Consider the following 12,802-nt stretch of genomic DNA (forward strand, 5'->3'; position numbering starts at 1 on the left):
GTTGGGATATTGTGTGGCGCTAGTGTGAAGTTGTAGTATTGTTGGCGCTAGTGTGAAGTTGGGATATTGTGTGGCGCTAGTGTGAAGTTGTAGTATTGTGTTGGCGCTAGTGTGAAGTTGTAGTATTGTTGGCGCTAGTGTGAAGTTGTAGTATTGTTGGCGCTAGTGTGAAGTTGTAGTATTGTGTTGGCGCTAGTGTGAAGTTGGGATATTGTGTGGCGCTAGTGTGAAGTTGTAGTATTGTGTTGGCGCTAGTGTGAAGTTGTAGTATTGTGTTGGCGCTAGTGTGAAGTTGGGATATTGTGTGGCGCTAGTGTGAAGTTGTAGTATTGTGTTGGCGCTAGTGTGAAGTTGTAGTATTGTGTTGGCGCTAGTGTGAAGTTGTAGTATTGTGTGGCGCTAGTGTGAAGTTGTAGTATTGTTGGCGCTAGTGTGAAGTTGTAGTATTGTTGGCGCTAGTGTGAAGTTGTAGTATTGTGGCGCTAGTGTGAAGTTGTAGTATTGTTGGCGCTAGTGTGAAGTTTTAGTATTGTGTTGGCGCTAGCAGGCCTGTTCATCTCCGCGAGTTTACATCGAAAACAAAACACGCACGATTGCCCCCTACAAGAGTACTATTCGACAAGGCCTCACATACGAGCGAACATTGACTCACGCACGCGTATTCTTGTGTATGATGGAAAAAAATAAAGAAAATGGTGTACTAAATACTGTGCAGTATTTAACTGCCTAAATAATAATAAAAACACAGAATGTACTTTTTTTAAGTTGCCTGAAGACACTGAGAGGTAAATAAGTAGTTAATATTATTCATGATAATTCATGCTAAGTCATGTATTTCCTCCGCCATTTTCTGCAGATTGGCACCTCACGTCACATCATTTTACCGAAGTCAGCCCTATAGCTTCGGCGCAGTACCGATCACTGACGATTGTCAACAAAACTTCTGACAAACTTGCTTGACTCTTGAGACAAGCTAAATTACACCATATTGTTAATGACATTGAGCATACATTTTTTTAAATACCTTCGCGAAGTAAAACTTCTGTACGTAGTACTTATTATTATTCTGTGGCGCTAGTGTGAAGTTGGGATATTGTGTGGCGCTAGTGTGAAGTTGGGATATTGTGTTGGCGCTAGTGTGAAGTTGTAGTATTGTGGCGCTAGTGTGCGGGCGCGTCCGTCTTGATCTTGAGCAGCGGACAGAGCTGTTCCCGCAGCGTGTGCGGCGCGTCGACGAGCTCGCAGGTGGGGCAGTAGCGGCGCGAGTGCACGTAGTAGCGCAGCTCGAGCCGCAGCGGGTCTCATAACAGCGGGAAGTGGTGGCCGCTGTTGTGGCGGCAGGCGGCCAGCAGCGCCGCGTGCAGCGCCAGCGAGCGGCCGGGCGGCGGTAGTAGCGATAGTACGCGAGCCTCGCCGGCGCCGGCGCCGCTTCCGCCGCCCGTGCCTGCCTCCGCGCCCGTGTAGCGAGCCACGCGCGCCATGGCCGCCGCGCTCAGCTGCGGATTTTACGATGTTAGACTTTGGTCTCATATAAATAATAATAATAAAATAATAAATAATAAATATCCTTAGACATTTTACACTGCGCTTCTAGTCCCAAACTAAGCAAAGCTTGTACTATGGGTACTAGACAACGGATATAAACATACTTAAATACTTTTTTTTTTGTAAATACATACCTACTTATTATACATAGAAAACACCCAGTCCAATACAAACAAATATTTTCATGCACACAAATGTTTGTACTGTGCGGGAATCGAACCCGCTACCTCCGGAATAGTAGTCCGTTTCGAACCACTACACCAAACGGCCGACCAAATGACCAATATAACCAAAAAATGTTGTGAACGAGATGACGTGGACTGTATTTGTGCGTGCGACATGCGAGATCAAACAGAAATATATTATCACGAACTTATGTTTACAGGATTTTGTAATGCCACCTGGAGGAAAAGTACTCTTAATACTGTAGATAGAAAATTTTACTCAAAGAAAACATTTGTTTATTTTTGAAAAGAAACGGAACTGCATTCAAAGATTTCCGAATTTATATCGATAATTCACCAACACACCATAAAATTTTCTATAAATAACACTGGTCAACACATGTTTTTTTTCCTTTGATTTTTTTTCTGTTATTGGGTATTTCTATGGCCCTCATTATGAAAAAAATACTGGGAGATCGCCAACAGCTTTACTTTTTAAAATATAGAGTTTTATTATTTTGACAAAAAATTACGAAAAATTATACATTGTGCTAATAAAATTTCTATTGAACACTAGCAAATGATCTTTTTTAAGATTTCCTTGAATAGGCAAGTTTAAGTAGATCTCGTTGCAAACTCCAGCAATGGTCTGCCATTCATATATGAGCACCACGCCCCTGATAACCTTCTCCCACTGTCAGAAAATTCCAATGAAAACTTTTATCCTGCTCCTCACTAAAATCACCCACATTTTGTGGAAATCGATGTTAATGCGAATACATGAAGTGTATTTTTATGCCCATGTTGCACCCTAGCTCTTGCAAGTTGGATAACATGCGCTCAACAATCTCTTTTTGCTTAGGAAATTACTTATAACAAAAAAAAAAACATTTTAAGCTTAGGACTGGACTTCACTCATTGATTTGCGAGATGCGAGATCAAACAGAAATATATTATCACGAACTTATGTTTACAGGATTTTGTAATGCCACCTGGAGGAAAAGTACTCTTAATACTGTAGATAGAAAATTTTACTCAAAGAAAACATTTGTTTATTTTTGAAAAGAAACGGAACTGCATTCAAAGATTTCCGAATTTATATCGATAATTCACCAACACACCATAAAATTTTCTATAAATAACACTGGTCAACACATGTTTTTTTTCCTTTGATTTTTTTTCTGTTATTGGGTATTTCTATGGCCCTCATTATGAAAAAAATACTGGGAGATCGCCAACAGCTTTACTTTTTAAAATATAGAGTTTTATTATTTTGACAAAAAATTACGAAAAATTATACATTGTGCTAATAAAATTTCTATTGAACACTAGCAAATGATCTTTTTTAAGATTTCCTTGAATAGGCAAGTTTAAGTAGATCTCGTTGCAAACTCCAGCAATGGTCTGCCATTCATATATGAGCACCACGCCCCTGATAACCTTCTCCCACTGTCAGAAAATTCCAATGAAAACTTTTATCCTGCTCCTCACTAAAATCACCCACATTTTGTGGAAATCGATGTTAATGCGAATACATGAAGTGTATTTTTATGCCCATGTTGCACCCTAGCTCTTGCAAGTTGGATAACATGCGCTCAACAATCTCTTTTTGCTTAGGAAATTACTTATAACAAAAAAAAAAACATTTTAAGCTTAGGACTGGACTTCACTCATTGATTTCTTAAAATTACGATCATTCACCAGTTGCCTAATGTGAGTCCCATCAAAAATTACCAGCTTTTAAGTTTTCTGTGCTTAATCCTGAAAAACTGCGTGAAAGAAACTTAAAACATTCGTCACTTTTGTCAAGCGCCTTCACAAAATGTTTCAAGATGCCGAGCTTAATATAAAGTGGTGGAAGTACGGTGATACGGTCTTGGCTAACTAAAGAAACGTTTATAAAATTGTTTGTATCAACTTTAGCTGAAGATCTAAAAGTTGTGTGTTCGGGAAGCCGCACTGGTCATTTTTTTTGTAACCGATGCTATTGTTTGTTACGACTATTCCAGAGACACATGGGACGGGAATTTTGTGTAGCCCCCTTGTTGGCCTAAAAGATGTTACCTATTCTCAGAACACAAATGATCCATTTGTGGTCTTGATTACTTAATTTCAAATATTTATATGAAAGTGTCGATGTTACGCAGTTTTCATCAAGTCCGATAGAGGTTTTCGATATTTTTTAAATATTATATTTACCACAAACACAGCAGAAGCCATCTGGATTAAGCACACAACATCTTCATAACGAAGCAATATCGAAAACACCAATAAAATATATTTTTTTGTCCAATTAAATCAAAAATTTAAGTAAAAATATTAAATAAGGGTAGAGAGCTATAACTTAAAAACAAAAGCTGTTAGAGAAAAACTGTTGCCATATTTAAAAAATATGCGTCAATTCGAGATAGAAACAGAAAAAAAATCACAGGAAACAAACAATTTTATTTTTTTTGTTGACCAGTGTAATGTAAGATTTCATGATTTTCCTTTCATTTGATTTATCAAGTTTGTTAGAGAGATTTCACCCTTATACTTAACCCTAACCGTGACCCTAACGATCGATACAAGGTGTATTTTTTTTTTACAAATTTTAACTGGTTGGATTCCCGGGTGCGGCAAGCAAATTTTTGAATATCTTTGAATGCAGTTCTATTTCTTTTAAAAAATAATAAAAAGTGTTTACCTTATAGGTTTTATCTGGAATTAATTATCTATTTCTAGATTCTACAACCGCATTTTCGAAATAAAGACTTTCTACACCAGACCATAATCCACATGGACAAGTCTACAGCTAGTTAATATTACATAGCTAAACATTTACCTGATATTCATCATCTTCGTCCACCCGTGACTCCGTCATTTTGGACACCCGTCTCTGTGTCACGCAAAGCTAAAACAACACGTCACCAAGTCAGAACTAAACAGTAAGAACGAAAAATTTTTAAAAAGAAAGGATTTGACATGTCATGAAAATTATTTGACAAAACAGCATGTTTTCTGTAAATTAAGTGGAAGTCTCGTGATGCAAGATTGCAAGCGCGCGGTCGAAGTTTACTGCTCAATGAAGTTGTTTTCCCTGACGCTGATTGACGCAGTCAGAGGTCAGAGGGCACAGTAAACCATTTATGTATGTAAGCATAATTATATTTGTTCAGTGCCTAAAAACAGTACATACCTATTTGGACCTGTGTGTTTTCGATCTCATAATAGGACTCCAAAAAGGTATGGAAAAGACATTATCGTCATATCATTATCTATACGGGTCCTTATCCAACATATACATTGGCAATTAAATATAAACACACACAATAAGAATCGCATGGCAGTAATGCTTATCATATATCATTCTTACTTCCGCACGTATATGTTACGGTCAAAGTGATAAATGTGAAAATTATGAATAATCGCCGGTTATTATGAATAATTACCGCATGATTTGGTAAATGTGATTAATATGAGATCATTTATGTGTGTATAAAACTAAATAGGCGGCTTAGGGGTGGCCCAAGGGCCACCCCCGCCGCACCTAAACCTATTTTTCACTTTAAATCAAAACATTATGTTATGGGCATCATGGAAAAGTAATATTATGCAAGAAACATTCCAAACTCATTATGCCAAATTATATTAATATATGATATTAAAACGTTCAAAAATTTTGGCTGTACAAGAGCACGTACATAAGATGTTGTTCTCTTTTATGATATTTGTTAGTACTAAGGTTGAATGATTAAATAATCACTGTTAAATGTTATTAATTTATCACTTTTACCGCGACTGTCGGTAATTATTCATAATAACCGGTTATTATTCATAATTTTCAATTTATCACATTAACCGTGACATATACATGCATTGACACTTGCCCTTAGGTCAATAGAAAATCATTAGTATCACGGGCTTACGTACGGCCGTCAATCTAAATACGTAATGCACTATATTTCTACATAAACATACATGAGTCATACATTTGCAGCCAATAATTTGTCATTCCGACTGGTTACTGCGTTCAAATCGTTTTGTTTGTCACTTACCTCAATAATAGGTCCCTGGTACGGGCCGACCGTGCAGAACCTAAAGTCAATCATTTCGACTATTTTCTCCGTTTCTGGATCAGCCACCACGAGGAACTGCAAATGATCGATAAGGGTTACATAAACATTCGTTTTATGGCAAAATAACGAGTTTTAAAATGACACTAAAATCACACATGTAACTAAAGACGATTGCGGGAAGAACTTTAAAGTAGACAGCGTAAGACGGTAATTGTGGAAATCCTTGGGTCCAGATTATGGACAAAGGCAAAATGGACATAAAGACGCTGACTTACGTTACGTTTATTAGTTACGGCTGGTTGAAGCTGGACGCATTGAGTTGAAAAGTAGAGAAAAAACTTTCACCTTGATGACATGCCGCTGTCCATACAGTGGTTAACCTATGAGTCATTGTTGTCGTATTCTTTTCACGTTCGCCTAATGGACTCTCTACTGCGATTTATTTTTGATGTAAAATAGCATCCATTGCAACTACAAAAGACGTATCGATGGCTCCTACGTATAAAGGCGAAACTGCCGCTTACGCCTTTTTCCAATTATTTAAGCAATGATTTCATTTTGCTCTAATCTATAACGTCAGTAAGAAAAAAAAATTTTTTTCCATTAGATACAAAATAAAATTTCAGGCAAATAGGCGTATGTGCAAAACTACGCCACGTATAAAGCCCAATCATACGATTCGTCAATCTATACGAGTAGTTGCTTACATAAATATATATTTTTTATAATCCAAATCTTAAATAAAGCCATGAAAATATTTAGCAAATTGTTTTATTTATAAATTATGACACATTATAAAGTTATTTAATTTTTAGCGTTAAGAGTCGCATCTCAAACTAATTTGAAAATTATAAATAACTTAAAAAAATGGAACTGCCTAAGGCATCGTGGGTTCAATTCCCGCCTTAGGCAGTTCGATTTTTTCAAATTATTTATAATTTTTAAAAATATGACACATTATGTTAAAAGGCCTAACTAAATCTCGAGCACAGAATATGGGCGTATTTGCGTTAAACGTAATAACGATACATTAAACAACTTTTTCTTACTGATTTATTATTGATATAGCACATGATAACAATTAAAGTAATTACATGCATAAATAATGAGAGTAATCGCTTAAAATATTATATTTACGTTGTCATTTAAGTCTCTTTACGTTGAAAAATATACATGAAATTATAGAAATATGACGACGTAAAAGGGCAAAGCGTAAAATCTCAAAATATATAAGAAAAATATAAAAATTGATAACAGCAGTAGCAAAAGCATTACATGTTAAGGCCAGGTAGCAGAGAAAATGGCGAAAATGAGGTTTTCATTTTTCATTTTTGAGGTACTAAACAGTAAAATTAAAGGCTAAGATTTTCATTGGGCATAGTTGAGGATATTTTCTAGGGCTATTAACGGATGGAAACACGATTTGATGAAGTTGACTCGATAGAATAAATTCCCAAAGTTACCTCTATTCGTTTTCTATTTATGGTTTTATTTTTAAAATAAGCGATTTGAGATTCTAAATCTTTTACTAAACTAAAGTTCAGAAATAACTTGAGGGCTTTTAACGGATGAAATTTTTATATTGCGTCTTATTTAGTTACTATGTTAAAAAATGTGGAAAAAATCGTCCATGACGGCTTGGACAATCTCAATCAGTCGCGCGGTGGCGCTTACGGAGGACGGACGCGTGTCAGTTTTTTGGCCGTGACAGTTCGCGATTTGTCAATATTTTTGACAATGATGACTTTGATGAGTCACAGTATAATAATATCAGTGTTACTGGATAAAGCTTAAATTTTTGATAATGAAAAATTATCAATTTTGTCTACCTATTGAAATTTAAATCGTTCGCATCCTTTTAAACGAAGACTCTACTCATGATACATAGTACATTCCTCAAATATGAGACAAAACCAATGAGTTAAAATTACATTTTAATAGTACCTACATACAATCGTCTTACACTCTTTAAAAGAGCACACTGACATAAATAAATAATAAAAAATACTGTCTAAGGTCTGTAGCTAAAGGTCTAAGCTGTAAGATAGAAGAATCTTCTAGCCAAAAAGATGGCAGATGCAGCAGATGTCAACGGATTTAAAACTGGAGTTCATATGACTCCTTGTAGACTTGAGTCTCTAGAGCGTCCCTTCCTCCACCATGCGTAAGAATGTTTCAAAAATACTGTCTAAGGTCTGTAGCTAAAGGTCTAAGCTGCAAGATAGAAGAATCTTCTAGCAAAAAACATGGCAGATGCAGCAGATGTCAACGGATTTAAAACTGGAGTTCATGTGACTCCTTGTAGACTTGAGTGTCTAGAGCGTCCCTTCCTCCACCATGCGTAAGAATTTTCACAAAAATACTGTCTAAGGTCTGTAGCTAAAGGTCTAAGCTGCAAGATAGAAGAATCTTCTAGCCAAAAACATGGCATATGCAGCATAGGTATATCAACGGATTTAAGACTGGACTGGCACCACCTTGCAATGTCATCCTCTCATTGTTATCTGTAATGTAAATTATTTTTAAAATGTATTTAAAAAATAAAATGTTCGTTTTATTATTTCAATAATCTGACCTCTCAACTCAACTACACTACACAAACACCTTTGTTCGCAACTGTACTGACGAAACCTCGATATCATTAATGATGGCAAGCCTTATGTATGGAACGGTCGCTTTTTTGTAACCTTTATAATTTAGTCGGCTTACAGAAAAATTCCTGATATTTTTTTGCAGTTCGATAACTTTCTTATAAGTCGTAATATAAAGCTGAAATTAACAGGATAGCTTATTCAAGGAACATTTTAATTTGTCCATTGTATGCCATGATCCCTTGTTATAAGGGAATCGCGTATTCGGCCACGAAAGTAAGACTGTTAAAATAAATTAGATTTCTTGAAATCTCTCTTTTGCGCAAAGCCACATCATTTATATTTAATGTGGTTATAAAGGTGTACCAAGGGTACATGCTACACCTTTTTATTCGATTGTAAGAGTACTGGTTTACTCACAAATCCGTTTTATCTGATTTTCGAAATCTTTTAATTACACTGGTGTTTATCATTCAAATCAATGACTAATGTTTGAACTAATTTGGACATTCAAGGTCTATCATTGGTATTTTTCTTTCAAACTTCTGCGTTGAGCCATTTACGAGATCTGGGACATCACAAAACATTACCCCAGCAAAATTCTAAATAACTTGAGAACCAGAACACAAACAAATTTGACAAATTACTACGCAACAAGAGCTATCTATCCATGTATTTGGTACCGGGATAGAACGACTTTCAAAAAAAAATTTTGCCAGGGTAATGTTTGAAACGTTACCCCAGCAAAATCTGTTTTTTCCTAATAACTTTAAAACTATAATTTGAACGAATTTTGCTATTAGTGGACAAATTTCTGCTCACGATGGACTAATTATCTGCTATACTCTCGACTCTCTAAAGCACAACATTTATAAAAATTTTGCTGCGGTAATGCACTCCAGGTAACCGTGTGTGATGCTTATTGCTCATAGTGATTTTCGATATATATATGCCCCGTACATAAGTTATACATAAATTATGGAAAGAAAACACCCAGACCAATACAAACAAATATGTATGCAATTTTAGTATGATATTTTTATCCCAACTATAATATTATAAATGCGAAAGTAACTCTGTTTGTCTGTCTGTCTGTTACGCTTTCCCGCTTAAACCTCGCAACCGATTTTGATGAAATTTGGCATAGAGATAGTTTGAGTCCCGGGAAAGAACATAGGATAGTTTTTATCCCGGTTTTTGAAACAGGGACGCGCGCGATAAAGTTTTTCTGTGACAGACAAAATTCCACGCGGGCGAAGCCGCGGGCGGAAAGCTAGTTAATAATAAACAAAAAGACTGAACAAAATTGATGCGTGTACTGATTAATGTAATTAACCACATGCAAAGCTTTGTGAATTGCAACAACTATAATTTATTATCCAAGCTCTAAATAATCGCTACTACGAGTAACTGATCATAAAATGTTTTTCCAATCGCTCAAGCTCCCGAGGATCTACCGATAGGTCGGGTGACGTAATCTTGAAATTCTTTTAGCCGGCGCGGAACTTCTGGAAGGACGGGTGACGCCACGCCTCTTTGAACCGTGTTTACTTTGGCAGTTATATTCTATATTTATTCGATTCTAAAATATTTTATATTCCCAAAAATTTTGAAAGTTGTTTTAATTTGTATCACTTGGATATGATTTGTATTAGAAAGTGCTGTGAGTGTGACGCTTGAACGGAAGGAAGTCAACCTAACCTAACCAACTGCGTATTTCTAAACTGCGTATTTCTATACTGTGTAGCCGCGAGAGCTCTTTGGCGCGCTGTCTTCGGCGAAGTATTGCGCGCGCAGATTTTGACAGCGCGAAATACCTACTTTAGCAGAAATACCAAGCCTTAAGGCTAAATGTGAAATTTCATTAAATTCGTTTTAGTAGGTCAGAAGATATGACCCAAAAATATGGTTCTGGCCACTAAAATGGCTCTCCTGTAAAATTTACTTTTTTCACTTACGCCAGTATACGTAGGAGCCATCGGTATGGGACTCTCCCCGTCAAAAGGGCGGGGCCTACCCACTAAAACTAATTACCTTGTGCGTGAACAGAAGCCTCGAAGCCGGCCAGCGCGGTGATGTCTGCTGTAGCTCCTGCTGCAACTGCACGAGGCGCTAGTTGTACCTTGTGCGTGAACAGCAGCTGCAGCGGCGCGCCGTCCAGCAGCACCTCGAAGCCGGCCAGCGCGGCGATGTCTGCTGTAGCTCCTGCTGCAACTGCACGAGGCGCTAGTTGTACCTTGTGCGTGAACAGCAGCTGCAGCGGCGCGCCGTCCAGCAGCACCTCGAAGCCGGCCAGCGCGGAGATGTCTGCTGTAGCTCCTGCTGCAACTGCACGAGGCGCTAGTTGTACCTTGTGCGTGAACAGCAGCTGCAGCGGCGCGCCGTCCAGCAGCACCTCGAAGCCGGCCAGCGCGGCGATGTCTGCTGTAGCTCCTGCTGCAACTGCACTAGACGCTAGTTGTACCTTGTGCGTGAACAGCAGCTGCAGCGGCGCGCCGTCCAGCAGCACCTCGAAGCCGGCCAGCGCGGAGATGTCTGCTGTAGCTCCTGCTGCAACTGCACGAGGCGCTAGTTGTACCTTGTGCGTGAACAGCAGCTGCAGCGGCGCGCCGTCCAGCAGCACCTCGAAGCCGGCCAGCGCGGCGATGTCTGCTGTAGCTCCTGCTGCAACTGCACTAGACGCTAGTTGTACCTTGTGCGTGAACAGCAGCTGCAGCGGCGCGCCGTCCAGCAGCACCTCGAAGCCGGCCAGCGCGGAGATGTCTGCTGTAGCTCCTGCTGCAACTGCACGAGGCGCTAGTTGTACCTTGTGCGTGAACAGCAGCTGCAGCGGCGCGCCGTCCAGCAGCACCTCGAAGCCGGCCAGCGCGGCGATGTCTGCTGTAGCTCCTGCTGCAACTGCACTAGACGCTAGTTGTACCTTGTGCGTGAACAGCAGCTGCAGCGGCGCGCCGTCCAGCAGCACCTCGAAGCCGGCCAGCGCGGAGATGTCAGCCAGACGGAAGGCCCAGCGCACGCAGTCGCGCCGCCAGCCCGCCGCCGCGCCCGCGCCCTCGCCCTCGCGCCACCAGCGCGACGCACGCGGCTGCGACCGTAACAACCATAGATATACAGGGCGGAAACGATAAGTGATCTCACCCGATTATTTCTAAACTATAAAATTATCACTTCACGGGATTTATTGCAACAATATCTATTTTAACGGTAAATAAAATATTTACCCTCCCGACGTTTCGGCTCGGTTGCACGATTATTATTTATTTACCGTTAAAATAGATATTGTTGCAATAAATCCCGTGAAGTGATAATTTTATAGTAAAAAATGCAACATAATAGTTTAAAATATTATATTTCTAAACTGTACAAGATATCGCACCTACGGTACAATAACGTCACTTATGCAATTTTTTTCAAAACTTAACTGATTATGAGAAATACTCCAAATCTACCTCTTTACTTGGTTTACTTTGATTCAGTTAAGTTTAAAAAAATTGCATAAGTGACGTTATTGCACCATAGGTGCGATATCTAAAATCTGGTTACTGATCCTGAAAGTGCTTTCCGAGCTCTATTCAACGGTACCAATAATAAGTTACAAAATAAACTGGATCTCATCGGCGCGCAAGTAGAGTTCACTTCTCAATTCTGTTATTAAGTTCTGGAAAGTTTCTAAACTAAATCTGTCCCTCAGGATTGGGTGCACCCAATATTTTCTTTCCTTGACTTTATTTCGTCTTCTTCTCAAATAATAATACATCACAACTAGAGCTTCGTCGACGTCCATCGTGTACAGTCGCCTCCCGTAGAGTGAAAATGGCACCAACCAGCTTAGGTCGTGCCGATATCCGATTTAAGTGTGAACAGAGGCGCTGACAACCGATTAAAATCCGGACCCGACACCCGATAAGTGAGAACTAGAGTTGCACTATTATAAATACTACCTGCGGAACAGGGTCCCATCCAGTCTGCGTGAGCAAGCCGTGGCCAGCATACGCCACCAGGTCGGCGGTGGCGCTAAGCGGCTTCGTTAAAGCGCCGAGGATGCCGCGCCGAAGCGCTGCGGCGCCACTAGACTCACCCACTGCCACGCCCACCAGTGGGTGGTGGGCCAAACCACCAACGGCACCTGGTACAAAATGACACAAAGAATGGAGATATATTCTAAAATGGTTGGTAAAGAAGAACGGTCACGCCCCATACAAAAAAAACCCAGACCCGACAGAAACGAGACATATCTCAGTTTCTTTGTCATGTCTTAATTATTTAAATTATATATTTTTTATGTATAACACCAAAATATTACCCTTTGTTTTTGTTCAGGCGTTAGACAAAAACTAATACAAAATGCCTATTTATCACCAAAATTAGTAAATGTATGTACCTAAATGTCTATTACAGCTGCTATGGAATGTATCTAGGTGACCTGGAGATACAGCCGGATTAT

At 39.2% G+C, this 12,802-nt stretch overlaps 1 protein-coding gene across 1 annotated transcript; it reads right to left on the bottom strand.

Moving 5' to 3' along the window:
- Window positions 1–1,067: 1,067 nt before the first annotated feature.
- LOC135087115 (uncharacterized) lies at window positions 1,068–10,549 on the bottom strand. The gene is made up of 4 exons (XM_063981953.1): window positions 10,481–10,549; window positions 5,747–5,842; window positions 4,534–4,602; window positions 1,068–1,496 (listed from the first exon to the last, which is right to left on the bottom strand). The coding sequence occupies exons 2-4, from the start codon at window positions 5,798–5,800 to the stop codon at window positions 1,302–1,304; spliced, it is 318 nt and encodes a 105-aa protein (XP_063838023.1). The 5' UTR covers window positions 5,801–5,842; window positions 10,481–10,549; the 3' UTR covers window positions 1,068–1,301.
- Between the last annotated feature and the right edge of the window lie 2,253 nt (window positions 10,550–12,802).

The sequence above is a fragment of the Ostrinia nubilalis genome, chromosome Z, assembly GCF_963855985.1.
Source record: "Ostrinia nubilalis chromosome Z, ilOstNubi1.1, whole genome shotgun sequence".
Lineage (NCBI taxonomy): Eukaryota > Metazoa > Arthropoda > Insecta > Lepidoptera > Crambidae > Ostrinia > Ostrinia nubilalis.

Coding starts and splice junctions, on each gene's coding strand:
- LOC135087115 (XM_063981953.1), bottom strand. CDS start 5,800: ATGATTGACTTTAGGTTCTGCACGGTCGGCCCGTACCAGGGACCTATT. Junction 4,603..5,746: donor ACCAGGGACCTATTATTGAG/GTAAGTGACAAA, acceptor GTGTTGTTTTAG/CTTTGCGTGACACAGAGACG. Junction 1,497..4,533: donor ACGAAGATGATGAATATCAG/GTAAATGTTTAG, acceptor TAAAATCCGCAG/CTGAGCGCGGCGGCCATGGC.